This window comes from Aulostomus chinensis, chromosome 8 (assembly GCF_037954235.1).
Source record: "Aulostomus chinensis isolate RoL2024-O1b breed Wild chromosome 8, RoL_Achi_v1.0, whole genome shotgun sequence".
Classification (NCBI taxonomy): domain Eukaryota; kingdom Metazoa; phylum Chordata; class Actinopteri; order Syngnathiformes; family Aulostomidae; genus Aulostomus; species Aulostomus chinensis.
Window position 1 is genome coordinate 12,313,772 of NC_141327.1, and position 15,515 is coordinate 12,329,286.

The 15,515-nt window shown below is 45.2% G+C and overlaps 1 protein-coding gene across 1 annotated transcript; it reads left to right on the forward strand.

Annotated features, from left to right (window-relative positions):
• The first annotated feature begins 448 nt into the window (after positions 1–448).
• On the forward strand, positions 449–13,986 carry slx4 (SLX4 structure-specific endonuclease subunit homolog (S. cerevisiae)). The gene is made up of 13 exons (XM_086211009.1): positions 449–1,449; positions 2,036–2,246; positions 2,817–3,038; positions 3,513–3,745; positions 5,651–5,943; positions 6,276–6,528; positions 7,220–7,425; positions 7,520–7,666; positions 8,075–8,244; positions 8,922–11,284; positions 12,069–12,168; positions 12,258–12,575; positions 13,210–13,986. Exons 1-13 carry the CDS (start codon positions 1,008–1,010, stop codon positions 13,592–13,594), a joined length of 5,343 nt encoding a protein of 1,780 aa, XP_086067135.1. The 5' UTR covers positions 449–1,007; the 3' UTR covers positions 13,595–13,986.
• The last annotated feature ends 1,529 nt before the right edge of the window (positions 13,987–15,515 follow it).

Genomic DNA, 15,515 nt, shown 5'->3' on the forward strand with positions numbered 1-15,515 from the left:
CTTTTACTAAATATTTTGCAGGAACATTTAATTTGGTAGCAGTACTCGGTAAAAGCACTCAGGATTTATATTAATTTAGTTCAAACGTCCAAAGATGACCTTCATTTGGTGTCAAAGGACTTGACCGATCAGTCTTTAATCATTATTATACTCAGTTTAATTTATTACCTCTGGAAGGTTAAATCAGCCCGTATTTGTCCCCCTGTCCCTCTCAGAGCAGCTCTTTCAAGGAAGTGTGCTCGAACCCCGTTTAATCAATCGGCTCGGTCTCACCAGAACAATGATATGTAAAGGACTACAATCCGGTAGAGTACGGGACATTTGGGTAGACATCGCATGTGTTTGCCCTAAAATGTCGCTTATTTGACTGGACGTCAAGTCACGACCCAAATCCCTGGTTAATTAGTGCGCAGATACTCATAAATACGCCAACGTTTGCTTTTCCTCGTCAGTGCGGCACACTCATGTGACTCGGCGGACGCTATGGCCAGCGTCACATGACCGGAAGCTCAAATGAAGCGGTTCAATGTAAGAACATTTAAAATGACAGCAAACCCCCGGGGTTTTCTGTCCGAGTAATTAACACCCATAGGTTATTTAACGATTATCAGAGACGCCGCTGCAGGTTTCAAAGAGCAGTTATGAGGCGGCATGTTGAAGCTCGAGAGTTACGCCCGGTGAGAAGAAAGTGTTAGCATGATGAGCTAACTGGCTAAGTTAGCTAACGTTAAGTGCCTTTCTGTACCACTGACTCCTTTGCGGGGACTTCTCCTTGATGAACATTAATTCTGAAATGGGTTGTGATGGAAGCTAAAGCAGCCGTGTGTTTTGTCTTAAGCTGACCTCTTACATCAACTTTCATATTTGAGGAAAAATAATGCAACCGCACGGTTCATGTTTCCATGGAAGCGCCCGACATGTTTGCTTCCTTGTCAGGATGACTGCCAACGCCGGGGACGTCCAGGCATGTCCTGTTTAAGCTGGGATACTCACACACCATCACCATTATGAATGACTCAGACCAGGACTTTGTAGATCTCTGCTCAAAGCTTCTAAAACGGGTCCGCAAGAAACCAGGCGAGCCCAAGCAATCAAGTAATGCGGCGCATCAACCCTTAAGTCAGGCAAGTGAGGGAGAAAAGAGAAGAAGGAATGCCAGAAAGGATGGTGGGCCGGGGTCGAAGTGTCGCAGTGGGGCCCAGTCTGTTTGTACTGAAACAGACCAGCTTGTGGTGAGTGGAGGGACTGACCATGAGTCGGGAGTTGCTAGCTCATCAGTTTCTGCAGCAGTTGGGTCCAAAGCATCGGGAGGTTTAGGAACCAAAGAAAAAGTCCTCAACAGGATGCAGATGTTCAAGAGAGTCAATCCACAGAAGATGGTGCACAAGGACAAGAGCTGGCCATCAGAGCAAGAGAAGGAGGGGGATCTGTCAGCAGCAGAAAGACAAGGTGAGAGGCCGAGGTAGACTTGAGCTGTTTCAGGGTTTTTTGTATGTTTGGGGATATTAAACAAGTGAGCTGCATGACACACATTCACCCAGATAAAACTACCACATTGTGAAAAAACACCATTGCAATCACAAGGATCATAAAGTGGAGATTTTCAGTGTTCTCAATCATTTGTTCCCCTCATTTATATAGATATTGGTTGACAAATGATCAGTAACACCTAATACAACCTCATACAGTACAACACTCTCCAACAAGCATTCACAGTGACACTCAGTATGAAGGGATGACTTGTTGCAGGGCCAGTGTATAATAGGAGAACATATATATGAAGAATTTAGAATGTAAAAAGAAATAGGTAGCTGCCCTCACCATACACAGGTTAGAGTTAGCGTGTTTATTTTGGCCAAGAAAACAGAAGCATCCTCTATGAATGGCAGAACAGTGCAAGAATATCAGAGTTGTATGAACTCAGCTAACACATCAGGCTAAATTACAGTGTCATAGGATACAGTATATAGTAATAGTCAATGACAACCCATTTCCAGTTATTCAGTACATGGTCTCCTTTCCCCTCTTTGCCCAGGCACACCACAACCCTCAGGCTCAAGCCTCCATTCAGATCCCCCAGTGGACAGAGATGAGGTGCTGGCCTTACGGCTGCAGCAGGAGCTGGACCGAGAGGCAGCAGAGTCCCAGTTGGTGGATCTGGAGGACAGGGGACTCTTCCTTTGTCAGATCTGTCACAGAGACCTGTCTCATATGACACCAGAGGGGCGAACCCAGCACCTCAACAGGTCAGAGCATTCAGATCAACAGCAAATTGTTGCCATTTGACTGAAGCTTGAGTGAGTTAAGTAAAGCGAAAATGAGATGATGCTGGAGCCCAAACAGGTGGTTTGAGTGGCACAGGAATGAGTCATAAAAAAAACCTGGAAGTAAGTTAGCATTGTTGAACCTACCTTGTCTCAAAGTCAGTGACATTTTCAAATGAGCTTTTGGTTAACATTTTGTTATTCAGCTTAAAATAAATGGATAAATATGCACTTGTGAAATTTGAAGCTTTCAAATGTCTGAAAAAGTGGTCGCAAACAAGTGGCTAAATGAGGCTACAAAGATCATCACATGTACCATCTTTACTGCTGTTAGATGAAGGTGAAGTAATTCTTCAGAAGAAGTGAAGGTTCCAGCTTTGTCAAGGACAAGCGTTGTTTATGGTGAATTATGTCTCAAATAGTAAGGCTTTTGTGGAATGTCATTAGGGGGGTTTATGGAATGCTAGATGATTGAATTTATTCAACACAAGGTGGTTGTCAGAGCTTCCTTGCTACCTTGTTTCATCCCCTGTGAATGATGCCCCTTTGCAGGTGCTTGGATGAGAGTGAACACGTCCCGACTCTTCCTCCTCCTCTTCCTCGTCAGCCTCCTGCTGTCCCCGACTGTCCCATCTGCGGCAAGAAGTTCAAGTCCCAGAAGAGTCGTTCCACCCACTTGAAGCGCTGCTCCTCGGACATGGGCGTCTCTCCGGCTGTCCTGCTCCAGGCTCTCCAGAGACAAGCAGAAGAGACCCAGAACGCTGCCAACTCACTGTGCGTCAGCTTCTTCTTCCATCACTCTAGTCAGTCACAGCGCTCAAACCCTGATCTCAGAATCAACTATGACGATGAGATCCTTCTTCTAAAGCATTTTGACATCTTAACTGTTGATGGCTAAATTGCTTTAACACACTTTCCAGTGTGAGCTGCTGTAACCACCACCATCTGACAGATGATTGTTGACCTATCACACATTGACCGGGTCTCTCTTATAACCAGACTTTCAAGAATTTGACTGATCAACAGGGAGAAATTGTAGAACTCGTCTCTTTTGATGTCCAAATCCGTTAGTATTACCTCAGTCATTGTAATCCAGAAAAAATCTTTAGCTCACTATGAAATGAAAGAAGCTCAGGAAGTGTTTGGGTCTCTCTAAATGCCATGGTCCATGTTAATTTTGGACACACTACACTAATACCTCCCATAAATCAAACCTGATTCAAGGCTTAATGTCTTCGTGTTGTTCAGAACACAGACTGGAGGCACCAAACGGAAAGGTGCATCAAAGCCAGGCCTCGCAGCCAAGAAGAAATCCAGGAAGAAGGCGGAACCCCTGGACGAAGACACCCTGGTGGCCCTGGCGCTGTCATCCTCCCTGCTGGAACAGGAGAAGGAGCAGCAGCAGAGAGAGGGAGGGGGACTAACACAGACGGCTGCCTCTCACCTCATGACTCCAGTGTTGAAGTGGCGGCCAGACGCAGGTACGGCAACACGTCTCGGTATTTGTGTTTGGTTTCATGATGAAGCAGTAATGTATGAATACAGCACAGCAGTGATATACGGTAGTGCGGGACTTCCCGTACATAAAATCTTAAGTAAATGAAGCTAAACAAAGGTAGATATTGTCAGTTTCATGACTTTTTACGTATTGTCAATTTACTCTTGTTTTGTGTGTCATTTGCTGTGTTTACAAAGCATATATAAACAGCACTTATTTAGTGTTTCCTCATTTTCCGTAGCACGTATGATGGTACAGTGTCACAATTTGATATTAAACATGCCCAAAGTTTCATCCAATGACTATAATTCTATTTCAGGAATAGCCTAGTGAGGAGGAAAAGGTATGTTGGCATATGTATTTATTTTTGAATCAAATAAAACGAACACCCTCTGAAAAATAGTGTGTGCTAGCACCCGCCCTCAATCGAAAATGACGAGAAACTCGTCGCTCTCGATTAACATTTCTTTTTTTCTTTCACATGCTCAATTTATCTGGAGTTGTTTTTCACAAATGTCAGTATCGTCCTTGCTTGAGCTTTTTTTTTTCTCCCCACACAAAAGTGAACAATTGCGGAATCTCAATAACAACCATCAACATTACAGAAAAGAGCACGGGAAGTGCAAGCCTTGCAAATCGATAGAAATGAAAAATCAAAGCGACAGGCCCCAGTTATTAGAAGTGTTACTCTTTACATCAAATTAAAGATCCAGCAAATAAGTACAAATATAATAAAACCAAGAAAACCACAAGACTGAAATACTCGGGTTTGGTTAAAGGGAGAAGTTACATTTCTCTCGGTCACTGTCCTTTTATCAGGCGTGACAGCTGTCAAGCTCATGTGCAAGCAGTCCTCCAAAGACTGGTTTGATTGTTGGTTCCTCTCGTGATTTTATGGAGTTCATTTTGGGAACGCAGCTTCACAGGTGTATGTTGATCCAAACAGGGAGAGCACATACATGGCCAATGACCTCAGTGTGTGATGCTCTTGGGGACAAGCCACCCAAAAGATGCTCAGGCTTTCAGCACCACGGAGAGCAGCCTTCATCTCACCAGCGGCCCGGATGTCAATCATTTCACTTTGAGTAGCCACCTCGTTCATTACGTTCCTGGCGTTAGCGTGGAATTCTCCATCTTGGCTGATAGTGAACGGGTCACTCACCAATGTAATCCCTTGAAATGTTCTCTACAAACTACAACACTGCATGGGACGGTGATGGACAGCTTGACAGCCTCGCAAATATGTGCATAAAATATTGCTACTGCTCCCTAGTGGCTTGCTGCAGTACAAGTAATATGAGTCTGTTAACACTGACAAAGGCTAAAAAACAACAAGTTTGGAAGGAAAATTAAAAAATTAAATAATAATTTATCAGTTATACATTGATTTGATTTGATTTTACGAGAGCATCTGGTCCTCACAGTGTCTGCCGAGAAAAATCTGGCTCTCAAACAAATATAGTTGATTACCCCGGTCCAGAAGGAAGGCCTCTGGAAGTTAGACAGTCAGGGGCAAGTGGACTTTTGGGGAGTGGAACAAAAACAGACGGACGATAAAACTACTTTTTGAAGACTGAGACTAAACTGAGTGCCACATGCCCAATCTGTTTTATTTTAACTGTATATCATGCAAAGCTTCTTTTGTGGACTCCGGACTAAAACTACAGGGCCACAAACGAGCATGATCCCCATTAATCTGAGAAATTCCTGCAACTGCCTGTGCCGCTAGAAGCACAAATGCTTCAAGTTAGTCTGTGCGTGCTGCAGAGTATTCTCTCCTGTCTTTTTTTTTTGAACAAACTGTGAGGAAATCATTGGTCAATAATAAACGTGTTTTTTGTGTTCCACATAGTACATGACATTCGGAGCATTCCTCCTCTGTGTGCAGGTAAGGGGCGTGGGAAGAGGAAAAAGGGTGCCGTCCCCCGACCTCCTCCGCTCCTCCTCGTCCAGGATGCTGAGGTGGCCCAGATGAGGCTGCAGGAACGTGTCTCTGCTCTCCTCTTACGCAGTCGGGCTCCCTCTCCCCCCACCCCAACCCGCTGCCCCAGCAGCCTGCCTGGCTGGAGTGGTGCTGCCCCCCTCTGGCAGAAGAGTGCACTACTGAACATCTCCAGCTCTTGGTCTGATTTCTACACTCAAGAGCTCCAGGAGTTCATCACACCATGGGAATCTCCAGTGGTAAGATAAACCAGTGATTATGATCCTGTTCCATCGGTACTGGTTAAAGTGGACATGTGGAAGGTGGTGTGTGCTTTTGGTTCATAAACAGGAAGATTGAAAGCACAGTGAAGGAAGAATGTCTTTACTGGTGAAGGTTAAATGCTGGATTTTGTTATTTATCATTTCCAGCCTCCATCCCTCATTTCCTAGAATGTCATTCTGAGCTTAGTTACCACAATATTGGGCCATTTAAATTGAATAAGAATAAATATTTATATCATGTATTAACAATTCAATCAAATCATTGCACAATTCAGTCAGATCTCACCTACTTTTCCTTTCATTTGTAGAAGGATGTTACTTCCTCCACCAGCAACAAGCCCGGTACTTTTCTCCAACCTGTGAGTGGAGGAACCTCTGTCCCAACAACCCAAACTTCCATTCTGCCCTCCTCCCAGATGGCCTCCTGCTCTCCAGCTCCCTCCAGTCTAGAAGCAGGGCAGCTCTCAGTGGGCAGCCAGGCCCTCCGAGACCTGATGGAGCTGGCTGAAGATGGCATGACCCTCACCCAGTGTGCTGTTGCTGCTCTGGACCGCACCAATCGTACGTAAATGTGGACACGGTGTTTTCTAAATATATTTAGTCACCATTTGGGGCCTACTAATACCCAAAGAAGGAGTTTCACTTAACTTGTTTCTCCCTGCCGTTATTGCAAGCATATAACTTAATACGCATTTCATTTTTTCCTCAGTTCCTATGCACAACACTTTTCTACCCCACAACTTTTTTCTTCTTTGTAATTTCCAAAATGTTTAGTCTCTCATGTTCAAAATAACTCTGCACATTCAACCTCAATGAAAAAAAAAGTAAAGTTGTTCATATTATTTTAGAGGAGCAGAATAATGCATTCTTATATTTTAGAGCTCATTGTTGCTTATTAATTTGTACTAAATTTTCAATGTCCTCAGAATTATTCACTGTTTAATTTAAGAGTTTTAAAAGTGGTAAAAATGTGAAAACCTATTGAAGCCGTTTTTTTTCCTGAGCTGCCCCTGTCACAAAGGAACCTTGTGTTTGGTAAAATAGTTTGATCAGTGTCGTCGCACAGGAGAAATCTGTTAAAATAATCTGGGAATTGTTTTAGGGGTAAGAACTGAAGATGATGAAACCAGCTTGTATGTATTCACATTTTCATTTACATTTGCTCTCACAAAAATGTCTTGAGTAACTCAATTTCCACAGATAAGAAGAAACTCAACTGAAGTTCTGGTTCTTATCATCCGTGTTCCCACAGGTATAAGAGACAGTCCATCCACAAACCTCCATGTGAGCGGCTTTGTCCCGGAGGAGACTGAGGAGCAGGCGGACCTCTGTGCAAGTGGCTTCCTACCAGAAAAAACGCTCACAGACGTGAAGAAGAGGAAGACGACCACCCCAGGCCAAACAAGAAGAACGCCTAATCACCACGGGGCAGTTAAAGAGCGGGACAGCCAGCAGTCGGTAAGGTTGCTGCTCCCCTGGATTCTCCTCTAATGAAACACACTTGTTTGTTTTACTTATCACACACACACACACCCCTGTGTTTCCTCTGCAGGTGGCAGTGTCCAAATTGGCTTCAGACCTGAGCAGTATGGTGAACAATCCTCAACTCAGTGACCTGCAGCTCCAGGTGGACAGTGGAGAAGTCTTCTTCGCCCATTGCTTCATGGTGTACACTCGCTGCCCCCTGCTGGCAGAAATGGTAAAAAACATTCCCGGTTTTTTCAAGCCCTGCTAAATTGGGACCATAAGCTCTTTTTTTAATTTTTCCTGATTCCGTGATCTTATTTTTAAATAGATGATCAAGAACTTTATTTTTGTTGTCAGTTTTTTCTAATAATGTTTGCTTATAGTGGTGAAACATTGAAATAGGACTTTTCATATCTCTCAGTGCTGGAAACTTCAAGACCAAAGTTTTCAGGCTTCCAGGCTGCCAGATGCTGCTAATGTCCTTTAAACTTAGCTACTTTGTATTGGATCAAATTTTATAAACACAATTTTCTCTCATCTCTATTGTACCGCATTGTTGATTAGAAATGTTCAAATGTGGGCCCCATGTCACGGCCGTGCGTTTACTTGCTCTATCCTTCCTCCTTTGTTCTGTTTTCAGGTGCACGAAAGTGGTTTTGGGGTGCAGGAAGAAGACATGCCTGCAGCTCAGAGGGTGTTGGTGACTGACGTCCCGGGAGAAGCGGTGTTAGCTTTGCTGCAGTACCTCTACACAGCTCAGCTCTCTATCCCAGAGTCCCTGCAGCCTCATGTCCTGGAGCTGGCGTCCAGGTCCGAATGGGTTTGATACATTATGTTTAGCCACCAGTCTAAACCTACCAAAGGAGCTGATTGATCTAGGATAGCTTGTTTTTTTTAATATTTTATAACTCTTTAGTGCTAACTTGACTGTGTCTGTGGGGTGGTGCCTCTGGCACCTCATGATCAGAGTAGATGGGGCCACGTTCAGATGATCATCCACTCATCTGGATGGAGAGACATTTTTATTTTTGAATACCCGCTGCTTTTAAAACATAATGGCGTACCTGCAATAACCTGTTATTCAGATAATCAGAGGAATTCTACAGATATCACTCATTAATCTGTGTTCAGCAAGACTCACTACATCCCTGTTTTGGAAGTCTAATAAAATAAATATCCAACAATGATTACCATTATCAAATCGACTTACATTGAGCATTTATAATATGCATTGTTTATCTACATCCTGGTGAATGCTTGCTGTTTAGTACCTTAAAATGTGCCATGCAAAACCACACTACCAGTGTGAGTTTACCTTTGTAGATGTGACTAAACTCTTATCACAGCCCATAATTGCTTCATCAAACTGCTGGTAAACAGAAGAACTTATATTTGAGATCACGTTGTCATTGGGATCACATGGTTCACCTGCTTTGACAGTCGTAGTTCCCTCTCGCGCTAACTCCTCTCTCTTGATGTTGTTTAAGGTTCGGTTTAGAGGAGCTGCAGCAGCTGTGTGAACTTCACACAGAGGAGGCACCAACTGAGGGTGATGATGGGCCGGAGGAGCATCTCTACAACCAAACGGACCAGGCTTTCATGGATCTCCTTCGCTCCATGTGGAATGAAGAGGAGGATGAGGACGAGGGGGCAGATGGGGATGGAGGGAAGGATGAAGAGAATGTGGAAAAAGACTGTCAGTCCCCCGACAGCTCATTGGACAACAGAGACGTGCGGGAGGAACAGGTGGACGAGAAAGAGCTGGAGGAGATTTATGAGTTTGCCGCGACGCAGAGGAAGAGGGAGGAGGAGAAAGAGAGGACGGAAGAGAAAATAGACGAGGCGGAAGATGTGGAAACGACAGAGCCCAGTGGATTCAGTGAAAAAACAACCTCTGAACTTGATGCAGACCCCAGCCTGGATGGAAGTCATAATCAGCTCTTCTTAGATACCAGGGGGCCTCACAAAGAAGAGGACAAACCCTCATTGAACTCAACTTCTATTCCGCCAAACACACACACCTCTAGACCCCAGCAGCACCTGTCCCCTCATACTGCCTCATCTAAACTGTCCGTTGGAACGTTCCTTCAGTCCTCAGCGAGCACAGTCAATGACCTTTCCCTCAGCCCTCTACCCAGCACGTCTATGCTGCCTGTCCCAGGTCTGTCCCCTGGTTTGGGGAGGAACTGCGACGGTGGTAGAGACAAGGGATCAGATGTTGAACTGGAAGTGCCTTTGAAGCATGAAAGCCAAGGTCCTTGTAGTATTCATGTCCCTGTTGTTCCTGATTCCCCCCAGAAAAAGAAGGAACCAGAGCTGATAGTTCTGTCTGACTCAAGTGAGGACATGGAGGTCGATGATGCTGTTCTTGATTCATGCAGTCCCTCACTGTGTTCTCCCAGGGCTGCTCAGACCACACAGAGCTACACCCACATCAAAGCTCAGCCAGTCTCAAAACCCCATGAGCCCACCTTGGAGAAAAACCAGCCCAGTAGTTTGGAGTTTCGTCTGACTGATGGATCTTCAAGTCGAGCAGATTCCAGCTGTAACATGAATCCAGTAGACTGTTCTCCAGAGGTTTCCTGGCTCATCCCATCCACACCAATCCAGCCTGGGAGAAGCAGCAGGACCAGTTCTAGCAGCATGTGTAGGACAAAGCTCTTTCCTAGAGCCGACATGTCATCACCCTCGCCTTCTGTTCACTCTTTCCCTGCTTCACCCCTCAACAACAGACTTCAGACCCCCAACAGTCCAACCAGAGGTACTGCAGGCTCAAGAGAGGGCAGTGCTTACAGGATGAAACCAGACGGGATGGTGCCGTGCAGCTCTAGTATGGACCTCAACTTTGGTCCTACAAGAACCAGTGGTTGTCTTACGAGTAAGGACAGAGAAATGAACTCCCCAGTGTTTGTAGAACCTACATATCAACAACCAAAGCTCTCACACTTGACCCACCCCCTCCCTATCCAAGATTCCTCAAACCAGGATACACCTCTTCACCTGAAGCCCCACCCTTACAGCAGCACTCCCTTGGACACAGACGTCCTCCAGCCCCCTGTCCTTCCTGTTGCTTCCCCTCTCCACACTGGCTCTGATAAACAGAGGCCAACAAGTCAAGAAAAGAACAGATCACCCCCCGAAAGTCCAGAGGTGACAGATTTGGGGAGCTTTCACCTCTCCCCTCTGTCCAACCCTTCATACCCGCCCTCTTGCTCCTCTGATGGAGGTCCTCAGAATCCAGAGAGACAAAGCAAATCTTCTAACTGCCGTCAAGGCTCTGCTGAGCCCAGCAGTAACAATAACACAGAGGATGAGAAGATGAAGGGGATAAGAAATGAGGATGGACAAATGGGATGTGAAGACATAGATGATGGAGAGCAGGATGGATCAAAAGAAAAAACTGGACAGGCTTCAGAGTCCAGTTTCCAGCAGAGCTTCATGATCATAGATGAGCCTCCGATAGCTTTCAATGACTCTTGGGGCCTGAACGCCTGTGATGACGTGGTAGGAAACCTGGGCCGCTTCAGTCTGAGGCTGGAGGACAGCAGAGGATCCAGCATACAAGAGCGTAGTCCAGGACTAAAGCCAACAGCTTTTGGCCCGCTTGTCCAGCCAGTGAACGGTCAGGGAGGTGTGACTAGCACCGCCACATCCAAAACTTTCAGTTCTCAGCCTTCTACTAGTGAAAAGGTTCACACAAACCCCTCACCTCCTGATCCCCCCACCTGTAGCCAACCAGAGATCAATGGCATTTTCATGGACTCAAAGATATGGGACAGCTGGGAGGAGGAAGAGGACGTTCTTCCTCTTTCTCAAAGGGTGAACCCTTCTGTCCAGGTCAAAACTCCAGGTAATAGCAGCACTTGGGAAAAATGTCATTTTTCTGTGAAGCGCAGACGCACAGTTTCCACACAGATTCTTGGATGTTGTTCAAAGAACATTTCTTCTGTCCACCTCTCAGAAAAGTGGCCCAAAATCTAAATGGATGAAATTGTTGCCGACAGAGCCACACCAATACATGAGTCAATATCAGCCCATCACGGGCCTGTTACAGTGTTGTACTGGCATAGTACAGCACATAACATGGAAAAAAAACGATGCCAATGGTGATTGTTAGTGCTGTAACACTAGTGTGTCCAGCTAGGAGTGCTATGGCAGCCTCAGAGTTATTTATTTAAGGAATTGGCCTTCTGAGTACCTTTTCAGAGTCATATCGGCTGAAAATGGGTGCACAGTGTACATAGAAATGTCTATTTTCAATCACATTCACTGTATTGGTTCCACATATTGGTGATCTGTTGTTGTTTTTCTGCTCTAAAAGCAGTATCGTGCTCAGAAATCGGGCCTATTTCCTGGGTTATGTGATAAATGGAATGTGCCTCAAATGTTTGAGCTGTAAAAACTGACACCATGAAGCCACACCAGTCAATGTTCTTCATAATTCTGATTCAGTCAGGCCAGATCAAGCCGTTTCTTGTTGATACGGGCACAACTAGTGGTGCTGGTTATGATACATTTGATTACATTTACTTTTGGGAGATCTCCAACTGCAGCCGAGTCTTTATTGAGGATTCCTCCGTGGTCCAGACTTCCGTGACAGCTCTAAGACTGTCTGCCTCTTTCTGTCTCCATAGCAAAATGTCAAACTAAAAGACGTCGCTCCTTGGTGCCCATCACACCAATGCCCCACTACTCTGACATGGATACGCCGGAGCTCAAGAACAAACTGAACAGGTCAGTCAGTTCACTCTTACGGTCAAGTCAGACTTTGTCAGCTCTTTTTTGTCCTTCACAAACACTTCTCAACTTTCTCCCCTCTGCAGGTTTGGTGTTCGGCCTTTACCGAAGCGCCAGATGATCCTCAAACTGAAGGAGATCCACCAGTACACCCACCAGCTGGTCAACTCCGACTCCGAAGATGAGGTGCCCTGCGTGGGGAGAGCTGCTCAGAAAGAGCCCCCTCCCAGCAGTTCAGTGGTGGCTGGCAGCCGGCCCGTATCCTCTGTCCAGATCGTGAAGTTTAAAGAGCCCAGAGCTCCTGCTGCCGTGTCCCCTGTGAGAGGAGAGGAGGAGGTGGAGCTGCTGTCAGCCTCACAAGACTCCAACACCTCCTCTACTGCTGCTAGTGAGGAGTCTGAGAGGTACAGTATCCAAATGTGTGTGTGTGTGTGTGCGTGCATGTTAGAAAAGTGGAAGTTTCACTCCCTCTCCATGTTTTCCTTGCCTTACACCATTTGAGAGGCGAAATCAGTTTTCCTGTTGAAAATTACTTTCTCTTTCAAGTGCTCAAAAATGGTTCATTAGCTTGTTCATGGTAGCGCCAAGCACAAGCAGCTGGCATATTTGATAAAGCCACCCAGAGGTCCTGAGCAAACAGAGCAACAAAGAAGTGGATTATACCAAATGATGCACGTCGATAGTTTAGCTGTTTGTTCTTTGGCTGAGAGGGTCACTGTTAGCTTCGAGCTACGTGGCTGGGACTGACATCTTTGGAGACCCAAAGACGTGAAAAAATGAAATGCAAAATGCATTTTTTTTGGTAAAGTAACGCTTCACATCTCATTAATTCACATTTGTGGCTGCTTGAGGACGAGGCAACAATATGTTGCATCACAGTTAGCATACTGTCATATTTTAAAGTTAATTAGCAAATATATTACCAGCCAGTCACTCCTATTTGGTAATTGAGTATTTACAGTAATACAGTGCATCATCACACGTCCAATTTTTCCTTTCATTACTGTGTGTGTAACCACTTCCACCCTCTTTTAACAGGTCCAACCCAGAGCTGGGTCTTCCCTCTGACGGCGATTCAGACAGTGACGATGGCATCTCCGCCTCCCAGGCAGTCACGCGGCTCCAGGATCGCCTCCAGGCCGTCCAATCCCTCATCCTGTCAGACTCGGGACTGTACGCTCAGATCCTCCAGTACCAGCCTCTTTCCCTGTCTCACCTCCAGCAGAGACTGAAAGCAGCAGGGATCCGCCTGGGCGCCGCCAAGCTGGTCGACTATTTGGACTCCCAGTGCATCACCTTCACCACAGCCAAACCGGGACAGTCTGCACCCTCCCGCAGGCGGGGCAAGAGGGCAGGCAGGGGGGGGAAGGCAGCAGGGGAGAGAGGAGCGTGCAGGAAGAGAGGCGTAACAGCCATGATTTGAATTGACTGCGAAGATGAAATAGAGACAACACCCCTCGGACAGAGAGGAGTTGTTGACAGAATTAAATTATGAGGAGTTTTTAAAGAATATTCTTCGCTAGCAGATTTACAGTTTTCTTAAAACAGTTTTTACCACGATGTTTAAATGTTTCTTCCAAGATCAATTTTTAATTTTAACTGCTTTGTTTCAAATGTTTTATTCAGTAGAAACTTTAACTGTGAAATAAAAAAATGTTGCTGTGGCATAATTGTTCCTGATTAAAAGGTTAGAAGTTTGCTAAATACTTTTCACAGCTTCTTCCATCTTAAGAATGCGATGGTAAAAAAGACACACAACCGGACTAAACCCAGTGTATGGCAGTGAGTGTGTGTTGACTGGTGATGTGATTTCATGGATATCAAACTCTAATCTGCAATTTTCTGGAATATTTGTTGTTAAAACATAATCCCTGGATTCTTCATTCTTCAGTGTGTAACTACAAGACTGACTGACGGCTTTCGCTAGCATGGAAGCCATGTGGCTAAACATTTGTTTGTACTCTAGATGTACCAAAGTGTAGAGGTAAGAACACCACCGGTGTCTCTGGATGCGGCGGTGCTAAAGTTTGTCATGCTGAGTTGCAAAACATGCAGTAAAAGGCAATTTCCAGGTCAAAGGTCAGACATCTCAGTAGCCCAGTGGACTCCTCAACAACGGTCAAGGGAACAAACATGCGAGACCAGTCATATCAACTACATGCTCTTTGGGACTCATTTCTATTTTTACATTTGACTTCTAGAGATTTCATATCTTTTACCATCATTAATGGATCCAAGACTTCTGAGTTTGTACGCAGCCCAGAATTCCTCAAGTGTCTGAAACTTACTCGGTGCGTGCAGGCTGGCCTGATCGTTCCTGGTTTGAATGGGGTGTGGTCAAATATGGGCGGGGCCAGACATCCAATGCGCCGCCCTAATCTGCATTTTATCTTGACGTCAGAATGGGAAAGAAGCCATGACTCAATAATGTCTTTGTATCCAGCGGGTCTGTTCTTGTCTGTTTTGATGAACTTTGAACTTTGATGAATGCAAACTCAGCCTGCATGTCTGACCATGTTTGCATGTCTATGTATGTTGTAGTTTGGGCTGTACTCAAGCCTTGACTGGGTTTTTGACTGTGATGGCACTCATTCGTCTATTTATCAATTTATCAGGCTACCAAGTGACTCGGGAGGTCCTGGATCTCTGTGGGTCCATCAGCTGCGGGGCCAAACCTCACTTCAACAACACTCGTTGAGTTGCAGGTTCCTCAGCAGACTGACGAGAGGCAGCGGGATTCATTTCACCTTCTTTCGTTTGTCAGTAATTTAGAATTAACCTGACACGACACTGAATTTCTGAAAATTACAGCTACAACTCCAAGCGTCTTATTTTCTTCTAGGTCCCATCTACTCCAATACGTTGCGGCTGGAGTGTTTCGGACCATCCTAGTGACCAGAGTCTGTCGCACGTATCCAACCGCAGCAGCGTCCACGAGTTCCTCCTCGTCTACTCCCCCTGGTTTGGGGGTGACAGAGGATTTTTATAACCTCTGAAGTTTAGTTTTTCCCTTAGGAAGATGTTACTTCCTGTGTATTTACGTGTTTCAGGTTGAAACAGGAAGAGAGGGCGGGATTTGCGCTGGATTTTAATAAGCATTCACATTAGCATGATGCACACAAGACGTGAAGGATTAAGATTGGGAGTGTGTTTTTCATAATAATATACAACGCTCTCAGTTCACGGAAGAGTTCGTATTCAAACATGTTCCCACAATCACAACAGGACCCCTGACATTTTTACCCTCAGTTTATTCTTCCGTGTTATGATTCTCTCCTAGATTGTAAAATTGAGAATTTTAACTAGAGTGCTGAATATTTTTAACTTACATTTATGGTGATGTA